Source organism: Tachysurus vachellii, chromosome 6 (assembly GCF_030014155.1).
Source record: "Tachysurus vachellii isolate PV-2020 chromosome 6, HZAU_Pvac_v1, whole genome shotgun sequence".
Lineage (NCBI taxonomy): Eukaryota > Metazoa > Chordata > Actinopteri > Siluriformes > Bagridae > Tachysurus > Tachysurus vachellii.
Window position 1 is genome coordinate 28,166,959 of NC_083465.1, and position 22,500 is coordinate 28,189,458.

Here is a 22,500-nt window from a genome sequence, read left to right on the forward strand (position 1 = left end):
TTCTGTAGTGTTTGGGAAATATATTTACATGGTTCTTTACTATGTTTTTTAGTGTTTTTACAGACGAATGAGTGATAGACTAGTCACATTGTAAAGATTACATCTTTAACATGGTCCTAATTTTTGGAGAACATCACGGTCTCGTCAACCTCAGCTGTAACCCGAACGACAGATTTATATTAATGTGCTCTTTCTATTGTATAGTGAGTATTGTATATATATATAATTAATTTATATATATATATAAATTGGGACTGTATTCTGTGTACTTCTATGTAGATCTATGTAAATGTACTTGGTTTAGTTCTGTGACCGTGAACTTGTAAATAACAGCAAAAAGCTTCATTCATCTTCTACCACTTATCCGAACTACCTCGGGTCACGGGGAGCCTGTGCCTATCTCAGGCGTCATTGGGCATCAAGGCAGGATACACCCTGGACGGAGTGTCAACCCATCGCAGGGCACACACACACACTCATTCACTCACACACTATGGACAATTTTCCAGAGATGCCAATCAACCTACCATGCATGTCTTTGGACCGGGGGAGGAAACTGGAGTACCCGAAGGAAACCCCCGAGGCACGGGGAGAACATGCAAACTCCACACACACAAGGTGGAGGCGGGAATCGAACCCCCAACCCTGGAGGTGTGAGACAAACGTGCTAACCACTAAGCCACCGTGCCCCCTTCAAAAGCTTCTAGTTATAGCTTAATTCTTTATAAAATTTAATGAACAACATATGCAAGTGCTCAGCAGCTGAGATTCTTGTTGAATTTATATCTAATAAAGGTGTCATGATCAAATTGATACCCTGTTCATGTTTTGAGTGTGAAAGCTTTCAAGGCTTCATTTTTTTGGGCGGCATGTAAAGATGAGAGGAAGATGTATTGTTGCTGAGCTCCACAGACAGACAACAGGTTATTAGAGTTCGTATAGGGTACAAAGCATGCGGAAAGGAAAAACGTTGCAAGTCACAACACACTTTATTTCAGTCCACCTTAAAACTGCAGACGCAACTTTCACATTTGAACCATTTGGTAGCTGTGCGTGGACACTATCATCTGAGATATCCTGCTATGAACTCTTAGACTCTTAGAGTCAATTTTGTTCATAATTTTGTTTGTAATCGCTAGCTACAGACTGTGCTGGAAAAATTAGGTCCTTATATTGTGTGTGTGAGTGTGTGTGCTATACTTTCAGCTCTTTGTTTTCACATCTTTATTAGCAAAAGTAGCCAGTGGAACCAGTGGATGGTCCTCACAAAGAAAGAACTCTGTGTGCATGTGTGTGTGTGCGCGCATGTGTGTGTCATCGGCAAGAATCTCTGGTTGTTTGGACATTGTGGAGACATTTGTCTGGTCTCTGTTTCTAACTTGTAGCTACTTTTATGATAATAGTGTCAATTGAAAGCTTTGAAAAGAATAATATGGCACAGTTTATTTATTACTTGTTATTATTTAGGACCAAAATGGACACGATGTCCTCACAATGATGGGACAAAATCAAACACCCTTGCAGCATAATAATAATAATAATAATAATAATAATAATAATAATAATAATAATAATAATAATAATAATGTTATCAAGAGATGAGCTAAATCTTTGTTCAGGCAGGAAAACAGTGTCACTAAGATACAGTTCTAACTATACGAGTCTGTTTCAGTGACTAACAACGTGCTTACAAAAGATTAGAAACTAACTGTGATTTCATAAGCCACGTTCACACTGCAAGTCTTAATGCTCAATTTGGATATTTTGCTCAGATCATATTTTGATTTTTTTGTTTGGCTGTTCACATTACCTTTTAAAATGTGGCCTATATCAGATACCAGTGTGAACTGTTTGCTGTTTCGAACTGACCCGCATGCGCAAACGAACAATAACAATGATGTCACACGCAGCACGCCGCTGCGCTAAAGTTGGCGAGGTTATGGAGGAAGTAAACATTTTCGCTTTTCTTTCTAAATGTTTGTGTAACGGCAGCACAGAGACGCAGTGTTTTGAAAATATTCGGATGTCGAGGGCAACTTTTGATTATTTGATCCATTCTGTAGGCGTAGTCACGTTTGTGTGCGTACTCGCCGGCGCATAATTGTGACGAATGTCGATGTAGATTGACGTAAAAGTCGCATCAAATCCGCCTCGGTTGTTCACACTGCGGCCACATTGGAAAAAATCCTGATTCAGGACCACATATGAAAGTGGTCTGAATCTTATTTGAAAAAATCAGATCTGGGCTAGATTTGAGTGTTCACAGGGCCTGCAGTGTGAACGGGGCCTTATTTGGCAGCAAAAAGAAAAGCAAAGTTTGGAAGACTTCCTGTGTCATTATGGAGCCTCTGCTGCAGTCCTGCTCCTGGTTCTCGTCACGTTTACACACATCAGACTCACGTGTGTCTCCTCACAGCTTGATTCTGGTATCCTCTTGCCAGTGGAGTGAGTTTATTTAGTGCCCTGTGTGAAGGCCACTATAATGAATATTGTGGTGGGTTCAGCACAATGCTTAAATTGATCCAAGGACACTTTCTGACTATCGTGTTAAAATATTCAGCTTAGAGAAATTCAACAACGCACTAGAGACAACGTGTCTGTGTATATGTGTGACTACTTTTTGTACTGACGTGTGTCCAATGATATACGTTTGTAGCTTGTGGCTAATTAATACACTAATTAGCATCAGTCTTGTCCTCTGCTCATCCCTGTACTGATGTGCAGTGTACTTCATTGCTGTTGTGGTTTGGTTTTGCTCCCAGCACTGTTTTCATTTTGTTTAGCTTGTGCACAGACACCCCTCCAAGATTTTTCTATTTCAGCACACAGACCTGTGAAATAAATCAAATAAAGCACTACGAAGGCAGAATCGACGGCAAGTTTCAATCGGCCTCGAATGAAGCAGAACATTGTGCAGACGGTCGCCCCACCGCTTGCTGTGTCGAGTCAGTAATTGCTAAATTTACTGGAATCAGTGTGGAGGAAGCAGAAGGACTGCCAGAGAACCACCAGATGTGCCAGAGAGCACCGGAATGGAAGGAATGTTGAGGAGATAGAGAGCGAGAGAGAGAGAGAGAGAGAGAGAGAGAGAGAGAGAGACAGATAGCGAGAGAGAGAGAGAGAGAGAGAGAGAGATAGCGAGAGAGAGAGAGCGAGAGAGAGAGATAGCGAGAGAGAGAGAGCGAGAGAGAGAGAGAGAGAGAGAGAGAAAGGGAGTGCAAAGAGAGAGAGAGTGCAAAGAGAGAGAGAGAGAGAGAGAGAAAGAGAGTGCAAAGAGAGAGAGAGAGAGAGAGAGCAAGAAAAAGAGAGAGATAGAGAGAGAAAAAGAGAATGCGAAAGAGAGAGAGAGAGAGAGAGAGAGAGAGAGAGATGTTCAGGACGAACTTTTGAACTTTAAGTTTAGTTCATAAAGCAGCACTTTTTTTTTCAGCTCTGGCCTCGGCAGGTGATCTCAAGAGACCACAGACAGATGACTGCAAGGTCATCCTTCTCACACAAAGTGAACCGAGTGTGTTTGTGTGTGTGAACCGAGTGTGTGTGAACTGAGTGTGTGTGTGTGTGTGTGTGTGTGTGTGTGTGTGAACTGAGTGTGTGTGCCGTGGAGCTAAAAGGATCTCGCAACAGTCAGTGATATGTTGATGGTGTGGGTTATTTTATATATTCACATATTATACCACAGCGCTAAGTGTCGAATTCCTGACAAATTCACAGCACTCTTTCTAATACGTTATTGTTTCTATAGTAACGGCTCATTCACAAGTCCGTTTATATAAACAATAAAAAACAAGTTGTTGTTTAATAAAGAAAACTTTAACCCAGTGAGAAAGTCTTCAGAACTGACAAGATTACACGTTTAGTATTATTGTTATCAGGTTCGTAATGGGGGGTGGGGAGGTGGGGAGGTGGGGAGGGTGGCTAATATGGGAGCTACTGTCATGTGGTAGCTACTGGTTAAGGTGTTGGGCTACCGATCAGAAGGTTATGAGTTCAATCCCAGGTCCAACAAGCTGCCTCTGTTGGGCCCCTGTGCAAGGCCCTTAACGCTCAGTTGTATTTTTTTTTAAAAAAAAAAAAAGAGAGACAAAGTAAGTCACTCTGGATAAGGGCATCTGCCAAATGCTGCATTTATTGGTCTTGCCTACGAACGTGTATGATAATGCTTTAATGTAAATATATAGGTGCTATAACATTAAAGCATTATCATACACGTTCGTGGACAAGACCAATAAATGCAGGTTTTCTTTTTTAAAGAAGAATCGGCTTGATTGCACAATTCCATACACTACATTTGTGCACACAGGTGCACCAAATAATCGACACCGTGTTCATCCATTGCCTTTGTTATCATCAATCAGCGCTAATTAGCATTTTTCGTATACGTATTTTTAGAGGAGTTTTAGCAGGAACGAGACTTGTGTTTCTGAAGAGGCTTTCATTGCAAAGACTTGCATCACAAAGGTGAGCTGATTACAGCACGCCAGTGCTAAAAAGGTTTAGCTTTATACACGGATAAGGACTTGTGTCTCCTACACTGGCCACAGCAACCCATTCCTCACTATCTCAAAACTAAATAATCTGTCTGAACCAGTCGTGGTTTTTGCCACGGTTTAGATTGAGGATTGTTTCTTTTTTAATGGCTCTCAGACATATGAGATAAAATGTGATTTGTTTACATCATTTAGCAGACGCCCTTAAGAGTGACTTAGATTATCTCATTTTTAGACAGCTGAGCAATTGAGGGTTAAGGACTTTGCATAGGTATCCAAAAGTGGCAGCTTAGTGGACCTGGGATTGAACTCACAACCTTCTGATTGGTAGCCCAACACCTTAACCACTAGGCTACCACATGCCTGGTTTAAGAAAGAAATAAATAAATACATACATACATAAATAAGAACATTTAATAAACTTTAGGGTAGCAAAAGCTTCATTTTCATCAGGCCACATTTACTGTAAATGCAGTGCAGTCCCAGGCCTGCTGATTGTTTACCGAAAATGTTTACGTGTTAATTGGCTTATTAGGTGCCCGTGTTAAAAGAGGTGTGAAATGCTGTTTTGGTAGCAAGACAGTGTGGTTTGTGAAGTACTTGTTAGTTTGTCTCACTCTATCATGCCAGTAGAGCACAGGTACTCGATGCTGTTTGTGGCACATGAAATTCTTTTGTCCTTCACTGTTTGCTAGATTGGCATCGTGCAATTTACAAACCAGAGAAAAACAGGACGGAAAATGTTGAATTTTTTGGCTCCTTTACATCATTGTGTGCCTGTTAAATTGTTTGCTCTTGTTTTTAAACATAAACCGTGCCAAGATGTTTGAGATGCTGTTGGTCAAACCAGAGAGCCAAAAATTACAGCATGAACTGCATGAAAATGAAGAGCAAATTTATTCAAGGCTGAGTCAGGCCGCTAGAGTCAGAAGTGGAAATTTGATGTTTTATTAAACAGCTATCAGCGGACCGGAGAGTTACTTTGAGACACATTTCTTTTTTATGCTCTGGCACACATGATAACAAGAGCATCAATATGTGTGGAAAAAAAAGTGCAGTCTTGCTTAGGAACATGTGGATCGATTAATGCGACTAGAAACGTACGGTGTAGTTATCCGGCATTAAATGAATACGCACTAAAAATATTCAACAAGTATCCAGCCATCATGTGACAGCAGAACAGTGCAGAAAAACATGCGGATTCAGAACAAGAGCTCCGTTAAAGTTCATATCAAACATCAGCATGGCGAGAAAATGTGATCTCTGTGACCGCACCATGGCTTTCGGTGTCAGACGGCCTGGTTTAAATGTTTCAGAAGCTGCAGATCTCTTGGGATGTTCACACAGCAGTCTTTGTGAGTTGCCAGATTGGTCTGATATCACAAGTCTACATTATGACAATGTACCACTCACAATGCACGACATGTCCAGTGAGCACAAGAACAATCTTACAAGCGAATTTAAAAGTATGTGGGTGGAAACGCCTTGATGATGAGAGAGTTCAGCACGTCAGCTTCAAGCTTTGTCATGCTGTGTGTTCTGAGATGCTTTTCCGCTCAGCACGGTTGTTAAGAGTAGTTACTTGAGTTACTCTAGGCTAGGGCTGGGCAATAAAACGATAACGATATGTATCGTGATCGATATAAAAAAAAAATTTGTTCGATAAACCGTTCAATATTTTTTATTCTTTGTCGGAAGAAAACAGAGGTTGCGAAGCAAGTTCGGTTGCGTTAACAAAGGCACTCGCTCTCTGGTAACCTAGCAACGTAGTGAGTGACACGCTAACAGCCAATCATGTAACAGTATCATGTTTGGTTGCGCCATATCGTTGTCTCGTGCTGGTGCTGGATTCCTCTTCAGTAACCGGCGACTGATGAGCAGAAAATGAGCCGCAGCGAGCGAAGAAATTGTAAATAAAAGAGTAAAAGTCAGCGCGCCAGTATGGCGGTTTTTGGGTTATTATAAGTCTGACCGTAGTCACACCAACGTCGTCTGCAATTTTATGCAAGACCGTTTCTCGATGTTTATATTTAACTCTTTGCACTATTTTATTACACTTTATTAAGCATTTCTTACATTTTCTTTCATTTTGCACCTTAAATGTTAAGAGATAATTGTTAAGTGTTCATTGTGACTTTAGACTCATGTTTACATTATAATTATGTGAGTTTTCCTGCTTGTTGACATTTCTGTCTTAATAACTGAGGGGATTACGATCAGAGGAAGGTTAAGTTTAAAATAAAAATGTTTAAATGTAATATATTTTTCTCCTGGTCCTTATTTTAAAAGGGTCATAAAAAATATCAATAATTATCGATATCGACCGATATGAAACACTGAAACACATATCGCCCAGCCCTACTCTAGACTTCCTGTCGTATTAAACAATTTTGGCCCTTCTCCTTTGAGCCCTTTACTGAACGTGCCATTTTTTTTGGGCACAGAATCACTATTTATTATGTGTTTTTGTGTTGTTCACACCATTCTTTGTAAAATCAATTCCAAAAGCATTCAAACCTGCAGAAGTTTTTGAGATAAAGTTTTTCAATTTTAAGGTGTGATGTGAACATTAACTAAAGTTCTAGACCTTCTGCACCTACCATATGATTGGCTAACTGGATAATGAGCAGGGTTACAGGTGTTGCTATTAAAATAAAATGAGTGTGTGTGTGTGTGTGTGTGTGTGTGTGTGTTCTTCCTTTTGCTCTGCTTCATTGCTTCAGAGAATGCAGGGGGCAGTGAGAGAAGGCAGTCTAGGCAGCACCTCATTTAAAGAAATTCAATCCTCATAGTTAACAGCAATGCCCCAGAGGGCAGGTAATGAAATATCTCGAGCTGCTTTTTGCCTCTGCATGCCCTCATCTTTATGAGCTGGATATGGACAGTGCTCCTTCTCCTCTGGGTGTCAAATCCTTGAGTTGTGTGAAAACTGCAGAATAGCAGAAGAACAGAAATAAATAAAGTCAAGGCCTGAAATAGTGCTCTCTAAGAATGGAATTACCTTTCGGCGAGCCATGAAAAAATTATTTCATATCAAGGTCTGGGGTTGTGTAAATTTCCTAGAGCACACTCTGTTTCTCACATTACATGCCGAAATGGAGAGATGAAGAAACACTGACCTCAGGTAAGATAAATACCTGTCAGCAGGTCAAACGTTGAAAATGGAAACGGTCTCATTGTCGGTCAGTTAGCTTCTGTTTGACTTCCTGTAGCTGCACTTGTTCCTGAACTTCCCTCTCTTCTGTTGCACAAACACAAGTTTCTATCACGTAAACAAGCAATCTCACATTGCATAGTACATTTATAGTCATCTCAGACATCACAGCTATTTACATAATGTAAACACCTGAAGCACCAAAGAGAGGAGAGAAATTAGTTTGGGGCAAATTGCCAAGTTACAAAATCCTGAAAAGAGCGAAGCACAAAGGGAGACGGGCAGTCTGTGTGTGTGTGTGTTTGTGTGTGTGTGTTTGTGTTTATGAGGGTGTGTGTGTGTGTGTTTGTGTGTGTGTGTGTGTTTGTGTGTGTTTATGAGTGTGTTTGTGTGTGTTTATGTGTGTGTGTTTGTGTGTGTGTGTTTGTGTGTGTATGTGTGTGTGTGTGTGTGTGTTTATGTGTGTGTGTGTATGTGTTTATGAGTGTGTTTGTATGTGTGTGTGTATGTGTTTGAGTGTGTTTGTGTGTTTATGTGTGTGTGTGTGTGTTTGTGTGTGTTTGTGTTTATGTGTGAGTTTGTGTGTGTGTGTGTTTGTGTGTTTGTGTGTGTGTGTTTATGTGTTTATGAGTGTGTTTGTATGTGTGTGTGTGTGTGTGTTTATGTGTGTGTGTGTGTGTGTGTGTGTTTATGAGTGTGTTTGTGTGTGTTATGCAATTACTTAAGAGATTTCAGAAGTATATGTTGAATATGATGAAATGCAAACAGCCATAAACATCAGATCTGAGGAAACTGTGTGTGTGTTTATGTGTTTGTGTGTGTGTGTGTGTGTTTATGAGTGTGTTTGTGTGTGTGTTTGTGTGTGTGTGTGTTTATGTGTGTGTGTGTGTGTGTGTGTGTGTGTGTTTATGAGTGTGTTTGTGTGTGTTTGTGTGTGTGTGTGTTTATGAGTGTGTGTGTGTGTGTGTGTGTGTTTATGAGTGTGTTTGTGTGTGTTATGCAATTACTTAGGAGATTTCAGAAGTATATGTTGAATATGATTAAATGCAAACAGCCATAAACATCAGATCTGAGGAAACTTTGCGTCTGTCGCTCCAAGCTATCGGTTTGATAACAATTTTTTTTTTCTCAAGATTTAACCAGAAGGTATTTTTCATGAACTCTGATAAAGTTTCAAAGTCTTTATGATTGTTGTAACACTTGTTTTTTTTTTTTTTTTTTGTCAGTACATATAGAAGCAGGGCGTAGAAGGTTGAGGGACGGAGGCAGGTAACACACTCTGTGCTCTTTCTCCTTTTCAGGGCTTTGCGCTCGGACTGAATGACGGACACGTTTACAGCTGGACAGACGGCTTGAGGAGGAGAGACTGGCACGACAACGAGAGCATCCGGAGAGACGAGATACGTGTCGGTAAGCCTGCTACTGTACGCCTCAGCATCTGAGACACACACACACACACACATTTGGTCAGTTTACTCACTTATTCACTTTCTCCTTATTCCTTGCTCTGTTATCCAGCTGATACAGGAAACGCCTCAGGCTGAAGTCTTTCATCCATCTGTTTGAGGTTTATTATACGTTTGATGATGTTACTGGGGTCTTTTGCAGCAGTGAATTATAGATACACCGCCTATAGTGGACGAGATAAATGGAGAGCAAAGTGATTTCATATCCCTGACATGTGACTGATCAGAGAATAATCGTTAACCTTGAGTCAGTGTCAGTATAAAGTCTGTCCATCCATCCATCCATCCATCCATCCATTCTTTACTGCTGTTCAAAAGTGCAGTTTAAAGTTAACCTTGAAGGTAAGGTTCCCCACTGAGGACTAATAAATACACCCATCTCTCAGTCCATCCATCTTTTACCTTTTTCCACATATCCTTCTATCCTGCTGTTCACTAAAGAATTACAGTTAATCATAATTAATGAGCTACAACCATTCATCCGTCCGTCTGTCTGTCTGTCTGTCTATTCTTTAGTATGAGAATTACCATCTGTCCACTCACCCATTTATCCATCCATTTATCCATCCGTCTATCGATCCATCCATCTATCCTTTATTTAGTCTATTCATTCATCCATCCATCTATTCATTCATCTATCCATCCATCTGTCTCTCTGTCTGTCTATTCTTTAGTATCAGAATTACCATCTGTCCACTCACCCATTTATCCATTTATTTATCCATCCGTCTATCGATCCATCCATCTATCCTTTATTTAGTCTTTCATCCATCCATCCATCCATCCATCCATCCATCCATCCATTCATTCATCCATCCACCCACCTATTTTATATTTAGACCACTCATTCATCCATCCATCTATCCATCAATCCATCCATCCATTATTTGTCTCCCCACACACTCAGCCATTTGTCCATCCATCCTTTCACTACTCCGTCCATTCACTCATCCCTCAATTAGTACTTTCATCTGTCCATTCATTGATCCTTTAGTACATCTATCTACTCACCCATCCACAAATTCAAATCCATTTAACTCTTAACTCATCCATCCATCCATCCATCCATCCATCCATCCATCCATCCATCCATCTAAATTGTTCAACTCATCTAATTTTCAGCAGTTAGATCAGAGAGCAAATAAATGAGTGAAAGGAGAAAGCTGCACAGAAACAGGGACAGTGGTAATACTGCGGCTTTCTGCAGGGCTCGTGGGAACGGTTGGGCATAAGGACAGATTTTTATCTATGCATCGCTCTCTCTCTCTCTCTCACACACACACACACACACATCTTATTTCTTTATTACTGTGTTGCCTATAGCAGTGCCAGCCCAGTGTGATATATCTGCATCCTTCACTACGTTTTTGTTATTTGGGTTAAGGAGACTGTGCTCTGATCCAATACCACACACAAAGTGAGAAGAAATATTTCCTGAGTTCAAAGCGCCATGTTAGCAGATAAAAGCCATCAACAAGCCTGATTAATCAATGAGAACAGTACAGAATAGTTTATAGCTTTACAGCGCGTGGAGTATAATGGAGTCGTAAGTCAGTGTATTAATCAGATCGATTTGATGAGATCAGTCAGTGTGATGTAATAGTTTTCCCTCCGGAGTGTTTTTAGGGTCTCTTTGCATATCCCTTCGCATATGGACACTTCAGCTCAACCGTTCTGGGTTCCATCGTTACATCACATCATCACACGAAGCCCATTACGTCAGAGATTTAACGATACACACACCATCTGTTAGTGACAAATCTTCTGATTACAGGCAATGTGTTAAGCCTTACATTTATTTTTCATGACTCCCCACTAATTTTAGACATCAGAATACGAAACTAGGGGATTTAAATAATGGATTTGCACCAGTCTGCTCTGATTTGATCAACAAATTGCTGTCTGGGTGGCTGTAGATGACAGCTGGTTAACCACAACACACGAGATGGAACGGGATTCCAGCTTGTACCGTCGTACACATTACACCGTAAACTATTTGGACGTCATTCATTAAGGATGAAAGCACTCACTCTCTCTCTCTCTCACTCATTTTCTACCGCTTATCCGAACTACCTCGGGTCACGGGGAGCCTGTGCCTATCTCAGGCGTCATCGGGCATCAAGGCAGGATACACCCTGGACGGAGTGCCAACCCATCACAGGGCACACACACACACACACTCATTCACTCACACAATCACACACTAGGGACAATTTTCCAGAGATGCCAATCAACCTACCATGCATGTCTTTGGACCGGAGGAGGAAACCGGAGTACCCGGAGGAAACCCCCGAGGCACGGGGAGAACATGCAAACTCCACACACACAAGGTGGAGGCGGGAATCGAACCCCCAACCCTGGAGGTGTGAGGCGAACGTGCTAACCACTAAGCCACCGCGATGAAAGCACATCAACCTAAAATCTCCACTGCACTGCCTACAATCAAACATTTAAAAAAAAAAATTTATTTCTTTTTTTTTTTGCAAAATAAATTCCTTGTTCTGTAAAGTGCAGTCTTTACTGTCAGGGCAGAAATCACTGACGGTAACAAACAACACCGACACTAGAGACTCCTTCCATGAACAATAAATGAAAGTACGGTGTTGTTAAATAACATGTTTTGAGGTTTATTGCTTTTATCCTATTATTATCCCGTTTGCCTTAATGTAGATCGTTCACCATTCGGGACAAGTGAACGAGCTGTTGCTATGGAAACGAGAAGCACATTTATACAAGGAGAACTTATTAACATTTTCGGACCATTCTTGAAAGGACAGGTGTTTATGTGGTACGGCCCAAACCTCAGTAGGATTTCATAAATATTGGAAATTTCTTAACTTTAAAAAAAAAAGAAAAAAGAAAAGAAAAAAGTTTTACTCTTTTTTTTTAATGAGCTTCCTTACCTGGGTTTGTTACTGTGCATCCACAAGCCTACAAGTATTTTAGTTACAATTTGGCATTTAGTATTCAGTCAAGCTGTTCAGAGTCTTTTTTAATGGCCAAAAAAAGGGAAATTGTGCAGTGTTATGAATCTTTTTTTTTTTTTTTTCTGTGTGAGTCCACGCTCCTGAGAGAACGCACTAAGGAGTGGGAGTGGGAGTGGGGTTTCTGTAATTATGCACAGAGAGACGACATTCTGAACACAAACAGTGGGAGAAAGAGCGATTCTGCGAGAGACTGAGCATTAATATGTGCTTTTGTGATCGCAGTAAACGGCAGGAAGCTGTTATTAAATTATTGACAGCACGCTCTCTCACGGGCAGTGCTGAGGAGACCAACGTCTATAACAAACGTCAATAAAAAAACCTCAAATCTATCAAGAAACTCCCTCTTCAGCTTTAACTCTTTTCAATTCCAAATAATGTACAGATTAAAGAACAGATATGAATGCAAAGACTTTTTACTTCTCATTAGCACTGTAGAAAAACATCGATTTTTGACGGCAGCGTTTTTGTTTTTTATACAGTTGTGTTTTTTATTTTTTTTTTCTGTGTTAAGTGGAATAATGATCTGAAATGTACAGTATGTAAGATGAAGAAGCAGAAAAGAAGAAAAACATCCAGGTTTCATACTTATCATACATACAGTATGAAGAGCTCTTTTCCAAAACGCGATAAACGCCAAAATAAAAAAAAAACGAGTTTGTCATGTCATTTTGCTGTGTTGTGAACCTATATACTGCTCCATCAATGTTTCATGCCAAAACGCTATATTTCCTTGTTTAAAATGTACTGCAAGATGCAGTTCCTTTCCAAACTGCGATAAGCGCCAAACCTGTTTATTGCCAAAACGCTATATGTCCTCTCTCGACCAATCAGAATTCAGTGAGCGATCGACGCAATCCAGCATGGCAGCGGTCTGAGGCGAGAGATGTTTGTTTGTGCGCAGTCTTCAAAATGAGTGTAGGAGATTATTTCTATTCTTAATAAAGTTATTTATTTCCCTAATGTCATATGTTGCATGTTTTGTTGTTGGTTTATGTCTCTTTTCATAAAAAAAATAAATAAATATATAAATAAAAAAACATTTTTAAAATAAAGGATGGATTTATAGCGTTTTGGAAAAAAAATAAAAAGAAACTTTGAATTTATATTCAACAAAATTGTTGTTTCATTTAACAATCACTGTTTAACATGTTCAGACTGAGCCAACAGACCATTTTAACAGGATAAATTGAATATAAACAAAATATGTGTGGGTCTATTTTCATAAAAACTATTAAAATGGATTTATAGCGTTTTGGAAAAGAGTTCCTCAAATATTCCCTTTTTTACAGTTGAGCTAGAAATGATCGAGACCTTTCCTTTTTCATGGTGCACACGGAATGATAAGACTTTTAGACTAGAAAAAAGGATGCAAGAAAAATCTACCAAAGATCCAAAATATCATGATTATAGCACCTTACTGGTGGTGGGTGGTGAAATTGTTGTTTTTTTTGTTTTTTTTTTGAGTAACCTCCAACAAACAGTAATAAGCAACTTGTAAATGTCATGGATTGATGTGTCAAGATGCACCGCTAAATTTGGATCATTCTCACTGTTTACGTTAACTTCAAAATGAAAAGCCTAGATTTCTAACTATTAAAACTTTCCTGTGCACACACATACACACACATACACACACACACATACACATAAAAGCAAGCAAACTAATAAGATGATGATGTGTGTGTGTGTGTGTGTATTGTAGGAAAAGGTGAGCAGGGGAAGCCATACCCGCTTGCAGAGGACGAGTGTGATGACTCGGTGTACAAAGAGAACGGCTTTAACATCTACGTGAGCAACAACATCGCACTGGATCGCTCGCTGCCTGACATCAGACACCCCAAGTGAGTAAAATATATAAATGGATTTACTCGCCCTATGGGTTACGGGAAAAAAAAATGTTATATATCTGTTTAAGATTAAAATACAGTATAATCTACAATGTTATATATGAGCTGTGTTATAATATCCAATGTTATAACCTGGATCTTCAATGGATTTAGTGTTTGCTCAAATAATTTACAAAATTAAAAAAAAAACATCATTTTTTTAAGTATTTACCCTTAAATTTCTTCATTCATCAAAATCAACCCATGTGCCATGTCACATGATCTCAATATACACTGAGTAGCTGAGCTGTAGCTGTAGCACTGACAGGTGAAGAGAATAACACTGATTATCTTGTTATAGAGGCAGCTTTCAAGGCGTTGGGTATATTAGGCAGCAAGTGAACAGTCGTCAAGTGTTCTTGTGTTGAAAGCAGAACAAATGGACAAATGGTCTGAGCCAAACTGTGATGGCTCTATGACGGGGTCAGGCAGTCTGATGCTCTGTGCAATGTTCCTGGCATTCGCATGGATGTAACATCGACACATATCACCGAGCTAAACACTGTTGCCCACCATAGACATCGAGGAACTATCAAATCAAGTCCAGGACAAAGCACTGGAAAGGCTTCAATCAGGGTTTGGTTGTAAAAAAAATATATATATATATATTCCACACACAGGTCAGTCTAAAGGATTGTGGTATAAATCTATACAGGATTTTTACCAAAACTTAGTGACCAGGTAAAGAGAGGATTCATCAGAGAAGCAACCAACGCATTAATTAATTAACACAGACAATTAGTTTATCGCGCGTTAACATACTTTTTATTTTGAAAGTCCGTCGCTCACTGCGTTTGAATACACATACAGTTGAGGCCAAAATTATTAGCCCCCCAGGAATTTTGGAACATTTTCCTAAAGATCTTTCCAATGTTTGCAGCATTGATAAAACTTGATATAATCAAACATTCGCCAGTGCTATTTAGTAGCTTTTGGTACATTTTGGAATATAAAATACATTTTTAGGCTTGCTTTATAATCAAATATAGTGAAAATGGGGTGGTCAAAAATATTAGCCCCTTGTGAATATTTGCTTTCAAAACACACCCAATTAATCAATCAGCTTTCAAAACACACCTAATTAATCAATCAGCTTTCAAACCACACCTGTGCAGTCAATTGGCTTCCTAACAATACCTGGGCATTCAATCAGCATTAAAGGACTCCAAGGAACAGGGCACTTGAACACATTATTGGGAGAGACTACTTTTACTCACCATGCCAAAGACAAAGGAAATCAGTCTTGAGCTCAGAAAGAAGATAGTGGAGGCTCATGATAAGGGGGAAGGCTATACTGCCATTTCCAAGCTTTTCACAGTGTCTAGAACCGCCGTACGTTGCATCATTGCCAAGTACAAGGAGACAAATTCTGTAAGAAACAAACCTGGGCGTGGTCGTAAGCGCAAGATTTCAAGAACCCTGGAGAGGAAAATAGTCAGAGATATCAGCAAGATGCCCCAGACATCTGCCAAGATGATTGTTGCTGACCTGGCCTCTTCTGGAGTTGATGTTTCAAGGAACACAGTTGTGAGGGCTCTTCATCGTGGTGGGCTTCAGGGCCATCGTCCCAGAAGAACCCCTTTACTCAAACAGCGGCACATCACAGCTAGACTGAGGTTTGCCCGTGAACATTTGAAAGGTAAAGATGAGTTTTGGGAGTCTGTGCTTTGGTCTGATGAGACTAAACTGGAACTGTTTGGGCACATGGATGTTGCTTATGTTTGGCGAAGAAAGGGTGAGGCCTTCAACCCTAAGAACACAGTTCCCACAGTTAAACATGGTGGTGGGAGCATCATGCTGTGGGGCTGTTTTGCAGCTTCAGGCACAGGGAGCCTTGTTCGGGTGCATGGCATCATGAAAAAAGAAAATTATGTTGACATTTTGAGGGATAATATGCAGAAATCTGCTCATAGTCTAGCCTTAGGTCGTCGCTGGGTCTTCCAACAAGACAATGACCCAAAGCATACATCGAAATTGGTCCAACAGTTCCTGAAGGATACCAAAACAAAGGTCCTGGAGTGGCCCGCACAGAGCCCAGACCTCAATCCTATTGAGAATCTGTGGCGAGTGCTCAAAGTGAATGTCCATGCTCGGAAACCACGTAATTTGGACCAGCTGGAGCAATTTGCAATGGAAGAATGGGCTAAAATCCCTCAGGAAACCTGTGCCAACCTAGTAAAGAACTACTCTAAGAGGTTGTTGTCAGTTGTGGCTCAGAAAGGGTTCACTATTGACTATTAATGACCGGGGGCTAATAATTTTGGACGTTTCATTTTTGCCCTTTCTTGTTTCAACTCACTATTTCAATTAAATATCCTAATCAAACTTAGTTGAGATTTTGTCTTTGTTATTTTGGAAACAAACACACTATAAAACACTTGTTGTTAATGGTCATTTCCATGGAGAAATCAAGAGTTTTGTCTAATTTCATAAGGGGGCTAATAATTTTGGCCTCAACTGTAGATACACAGGAGGGGTGGGATGTTTATCAATAGGCTACTGGCTGCCTGGGATGAGCGTCATCACGCGTCTCAACCAATGAAAGCATTTGTTGTGTGCCTAAGAGAGCTACAGCGCGAAACAGAAAATATCTGGTGGGGACAGAAAAATGGAAAAAGGTACCGAACTCTTAAATGGACATTTTCATTATAAACCTCTTCCACACGGTAAAGTTGACAGAACCAAAGTTATTTGTTGCAAAGTTGAATTTTCTTATCGATGGAGTACTTCGAGTCTGAAGTATCACTTAAATGTAAAGTTGGATGAATGGATACATGCAGTTAATTTTGTCCACTCAACCTGCATCACTGAAAGTTTTTTTTTTTTTATTTTGGACTGAGATTCTCAGTCTCTTAAAGGAGATTAATGTTGTTGCTCGGAAGGGGCCAGTTATAATGTTATGATCGAGGTTCTGGACATCATTTTTTTTTTTTTTTTTTTTTTTTTTACAAACTAAACAAAACGTTAATGTTATATTTAATTTGATTACATTAATGTTTAAGTTGGGGGGCACGGTGGCTTAGTGGTTAGCACGTTCGCCTCACACCTCCAGGGTTGGGGGTTCGATTCCCGCCTCCACCTTGTGTGTGTGGAGTTTGCATGTTCTCCCTGTGCCTCGGGGGTTTCCTCCGGGTACTCCGGTTTCCTCCCCCGGTCCAAAGACATGCATGGTAGGTTGATTGGCATCTCTGGAAAATTGTCCCTAGTGTGTGAGTGTGTGAGTGAATGAGAGTGTGTGTGTGTGCCCTGTGATGGGTTGGCACTCCGTCCAGGGTGTATCCTGCCTTGATGCCTGATGACGCCTGAGATAGGCACAGGCTCCCCGTGACCCGAGGTAGTTCGGATAAGCGGTAGAGAGTGAGAGAGAGAGTAATGCTTAAGTTAAGATTTACAAGAAGTGTTAACTGCTACTAACTTTTAACTGCTGTAAAAAAGCACTTTATTTGTTTAAACTTTTGACAAACCAAATGTTATTGCACTTTTGTTCATACAGCAGTACTTTGAAAGAATAAAATTACGCAATACACTACTTTTGATTTCATTATCGAATTTTGCGCATGCTGCGATTAATCGCGATTAATCACAGAAAAACCATGCGATTAATCGCGATTAAAATATTTAATCGTTGCCCAGCACTAGTATTTACTTACATCTTACAGTGGAGTCCAGAGCATATGGCTGAATAAGTGAGGGTTAACTGCATTTCTCCAGGGTCAAGCAATTGTTCTCCTGTTAGTCATTAGACTTAATCTAGTGATCTTTCAATCACTAGCTTAGAAAGTTAAACACTGACCGTGTTAAATCAATATGAATCACTTTGTAGATTATTTCACTTATCTGTTTATCTACTAAACATTAATTGGCTTTTCACGGTGTACTGTATAATAACCGCACGCCAGTCACCTCTGTGTAACCTTCGATTCAGAACCGTGAAAGATGTCGTTCTTTTTTTCTAACTGTGAACAATCTGAAGTTACTCACGAAGCCGGTTTTGAATCTCTAGGTCCATAACATAGCACTGTATCGTAATATAATCGTGTGCAAAGGTGGTGGAAATATAGACGTAAAATAGACCGTCTTCAGAGTAGCACAGCGAAAGCCTCTATATTTATCACCGAGTAATTAGTCTGAGACAAGAACAATATTAGGAGTTGATTTAACACAGTATCTAACTGAACATGTGATCAGACCGTTTAAGTATCGTTGGCTTCCTCTGGATAGCAGTGTTAATGATTTTTAATTAGAATTTATAGATAAGGGTTCGAATTGATCAGCGGACTGACAGCAGACCATAAAACCCTACTGCGTCTTTTAACGTTGATAAACCTGGTGTCAGGAAGGCAAAAAGTCTCCTTGTGTCATTAGCTCCAAACACACTTTTTATCATGATTACTGTAGGAAGCCTTTGCTAAGCATGAAAAATTTGTCCCACTTAAAGCATAATCCTATGATTATCTCCTAGTATATAATATCTAGATCACAACTTATCACTGTACTGTCCCTTTAAGGATCCCTGTTAGGTCACAGGGATGCAGCAGCTTTAACAGGAAAAGAAAGTCGTATTCAAGCTACACTGGCCGCCTGTTCATTTCCACATTGACCACAAAGTCCTACTTTATGGTATTGAAAGCTTTAAACATTTTTAGCACTGCTTTATCTTTCTGATCTCCTGAAGTAGACCAGAAGTACAGACCAACCTGAGAGCTTACATGAAAGATACATGTTTATCTTTATATATAAATCTTTATAATATATAAAACTATGGTCAAAAGTAACAGCATTTACGAGTCTATCGTATTACTCTGGACCATTTCGCTTTGTTTCACACTCAGTCTTTCACTAAATGAGCTCTTTGATGGACTGATCATTAATTGTTCTCAAAGGACTAACCACTCCACACCATTTGCTGCCCATGAAAGCATTTTTTTTTTTCTACTCACGGAACAAATCCACTTATAATTCATGTAGCCGAGGGTCAAAGAGTTACAGTTCCAACGATAATGAAAGATCCGCTCTGGCTTCTGATGAGACAAATGGAAAGCCCGGGATGGACCGAGAACGGAGTTCAGTCCTACTTTATCTCCAGGAAGGATGGTTTGCCGGCTTTTGAAACACAAAGCACCTTTTGAGACTAGATCACAGCTGTGCGGTTGCAGTTCCCAATTCAGGCCTTGTTTCTGGTGCAGGTCTGTTTATTTTCAGGCCCAGTGGATGCGTGCAGCTCTGCATGCTGGATGTGGAACACTGCACAAGCAGTGTGCAACACAAAGCAGCCCACAGCAGCACTGCAAACTGTTCCACATCTCGTCTTGTGCTGATAAATAGCTGAAAATAAAAAAAATGATCCGGAAACCAGAGACAATGCATAAAAATCGCCCACCGTTTCATTCAGTAGGTCAATGTGGAGGCTGGAGTGAGTGTGTGTTACTACAGTATGGCAGGTGACACACTAAGAGTAATGCAGCTATAAATGCAGTGGAGCAAACAGCAGGAAAAGGAGACATTTATCGTTTACTGTATGCACCGAGCTGCAATTTTTTAGATATTATTACATTTGGAAAAAAAAAAAAACACACACAGCAGTGTCCGAATAAATATACACGTCTAGCTCTATTCAACCTGTTAAAAATACTACTACTACTAATAATAATAAGAATAAGAAGAAGAAGATGAAGAAGAACAACAACAATGGTGATATATTTAAGAATTAAAATTGTGCATTAATTTGGCACCACAGATATCTGTGTTCACCGAAATGACTAAAAACGTGGATTGTTGAAGAGGCAGGACGCGAGTGTCGTTTACTGCATGTCATATACTGTGAGCGATCCAGGAACCATCAACATAATCCAAAGCATAGGCAGACAGCATGGAAAAGGGATAATCCATAATCACTACAAAACCAGTGAGAGTTCTAAATATGGAAACACACTTCATGCAAACTAGAAAACAAAGGCTCAGACTTAACGACAATGATGCATAGTAGAAACTCCACGTTCAAACAAGGAAGCATACGAAAAGTCATTAGTAAACAATGAAGTATAAAGACATACTGTAGCCAGAGCTGTTTATGTCTAAGGGGTCCAAAAGGCACGACTGGTACTACTAAAACAAGTAGGAAGGATGGTCCTACTCTTCCCTACTTGAGTAGTGGGCATCTACGTTTATTGATAATGTAGCAGTTACGCTACAAGTAAGTCCAATAGAACAATGGTCTTGATGGCATGCTGCATTGTGGCTCCTGTAACTCTTGGAAATTAAGGACAATACAGTTTGGTCTCATAAGAAGGATTTATGGTCAAGTTGTGGTCTCAAAAAAAGTGTGTCATCTCATTCCACTCTGTACTACTGTACATCCACGGCTGCTGAGATTTTGTTTAACTTGCCTTATGGCTACAGCTGTATCCTGGACAGTATAATCTTTATGGCCAGAGTTTAGGGAAGTGGAAGTGTAGTACTTTAGATATTGGACTACTGATCAGAAGGTCGTGTGTTCAAATCCCAGGAGCACCAAACTGGCAGTGCTGAGCTCTCGAACAAGGCCCTCAACCGGTCAGTTGTATAAATGAGATAAATGTAATTTGCTTTGGATAACGCTGGCAGCTGAATGAAATAAAAACAAATGTAGTGGACACAAGAACAGATTCCATCTCTGTTTCCTCAACAATTACGCTTTACTAAGAGACCTAAAAGAAATAAATCTGTTCCAGCATGACTGCCCCCTGTGGATATGTTGTGTGGAATACAAGAAATCTAGTGTCCCTGAAAAAGACCTGACCACTGAACACCTTTGGGAGCACCGAGCGCACCCCTGACATCCTCACGTCATATCAGTGTGGAATACGACGACCAAAAAGCACATATTGGCCTGATGGTTAGATGTGCATAAACCTTCAACTTTTAGCCATATACAGTAGTATAACAGTAGATCAAGGCCTGGGATCTACATGCACTTGTTTAACTGCTTTAATATGACTTCTTTTTACCACAAGCAAGCCGATAGTCAGTCAGAGCACACAGAGAAGACACCCAGGAGATGTCTAAAGCTTCATAACGTGACTTGATTCAGACTTGCTTCAAACTATAGACTGTCTATGCTCTAAACTCCTTGTCCCATTTTCCCGAAGTACCGCAGTCAGGCACTCATCCCGTTGTAATATAAATGGTTCAGAAATGTGGAAAGTATAAGGCAGGAAGGGCACACAAGCCTTCAGCTAGAAGTCAGATGAAAGAAACAACAGACAGATTGTCGCCACAGGGATCAGGCAGAAACTCTTCACATTGCACCTACACCTCTTCCTCTGTGTACTGTCTGTCCATGTCTCCCTTGTCAGGCTGGCGGTTAATTGGCTGATGTGGAGCTTCCTTTGACCCAGATTGCGGATTGTGACCTGCTTTTGGTCTCTGTAAACGTTACACACTTCTGTCAATGTGACTCTTCGTGCTGTAAAATTATTGCACAAGATAGTTTTTTTTTTCTCATTATTTTTTCTCAGCCAACAACCAATTTACACACCAGCATATGTTTCCGTTCCACGTCTACTCACCGGGGTTTGTTTTTGTAATCTACCTTTCAGATAAGCTGTTTCTATTTACCTTTTCATTTACTATGTGAATATATTAAAGGCAGAGCTCTTTAAGACCGCTGGTTCGGTACTTCTGTGGGTGAAGCTATAAATAATGCTCCGTGTGTCAGCTTTGTCAGGGCGTTGAATTAGAGACTGGTGTGAGCTGTAAAGCGTTGCTTCATCTGCCACTTCAATCTTTGTTCAAAGTGAATTAAGGCGCAGATTTCTGAGTGCTTTATTAGAGCAGGGGGAGTGACAAGGCTTTTTAAACAGTGATTTATGATTAGAGCTACACTCAGCTCTATTCCCATATACTCCCAAAGTTTTCCGGTGAACACTAGATCTATTCATTACACGAACGACGCCGCTTCGGTCAAAGAGACATGCAATTATTTCACGGTTGACAGACTGGTCATGTTTTCCAACCTCGTGCTTTCTAATCTGTCTCTTTTTTTTATTCCGTCCATCAGCTGTAAGCAGAGACTGTATCTGGAGAATCTCCCCAACACCAGTATCATTATCCCGTTCCATAACGAGGGCTGGAGTTCGCTTCTCCGCACCATCCACAGTATCGTAAACAGAACTCCAGATCACCTGATCGCCGAGATCGTTCTGGTGGATGACTACAGCGATCGAGGTAAGCTCTGATCTCGCCGTCTCTTTGCTGAGGCTCCTGCGCTGCGACTAACCCCATGCCGAGAAAAACGCGACTTTGACCGTTGATAAATCTAGAAGTTAAAATATTTACATCATATATACTGTATGCTCAGTGTGGATTGTAAGGAAGAACCTTCCTAGCTGCTGGCAAATACGTGAACCTTTCCTGTTGTACTTATCACATTTCAGTTTAAAAGCCTGTGTCAATCGCTGTGAAAATGGTGTTTCATGTTTTAACCATCCTCGTGAGACTGAAGCTCTCTGAACAGGTTTCATAAAAACACGAACAATGAAC

General features: G+C 40.3%; 1 protein-coding gene across 1 annotated transcript in view; it reads left to right on the forward strand.

Moving 5' to 3' along the window:
* galntl6 (polypeptide N-acetylgalactosaminyltransferase like 6) overlaps positions 1-22,500 on the forward strand; it is a 250,994-nt gene that overhangs the window by 48,545 nt on the left and 179,949 nt on the right. Inside the window, exons 3-5 of the mRNA XM_060871463.1 lie at positions 8,943-9,051; positions 13,797-13,935; positions 22,019-22,185. Coding sequence (XP_060727446.1) covers positions 8,943-9,051; positions 13,797-13,935; positions 22,019-22,185 — 415 coding nt within the window. The remainder of the gene's footprint in view (positions 1-8,942; positions 9,052-13,796; positions 13,936-22,018; positions 22,186-22,500) is intronic.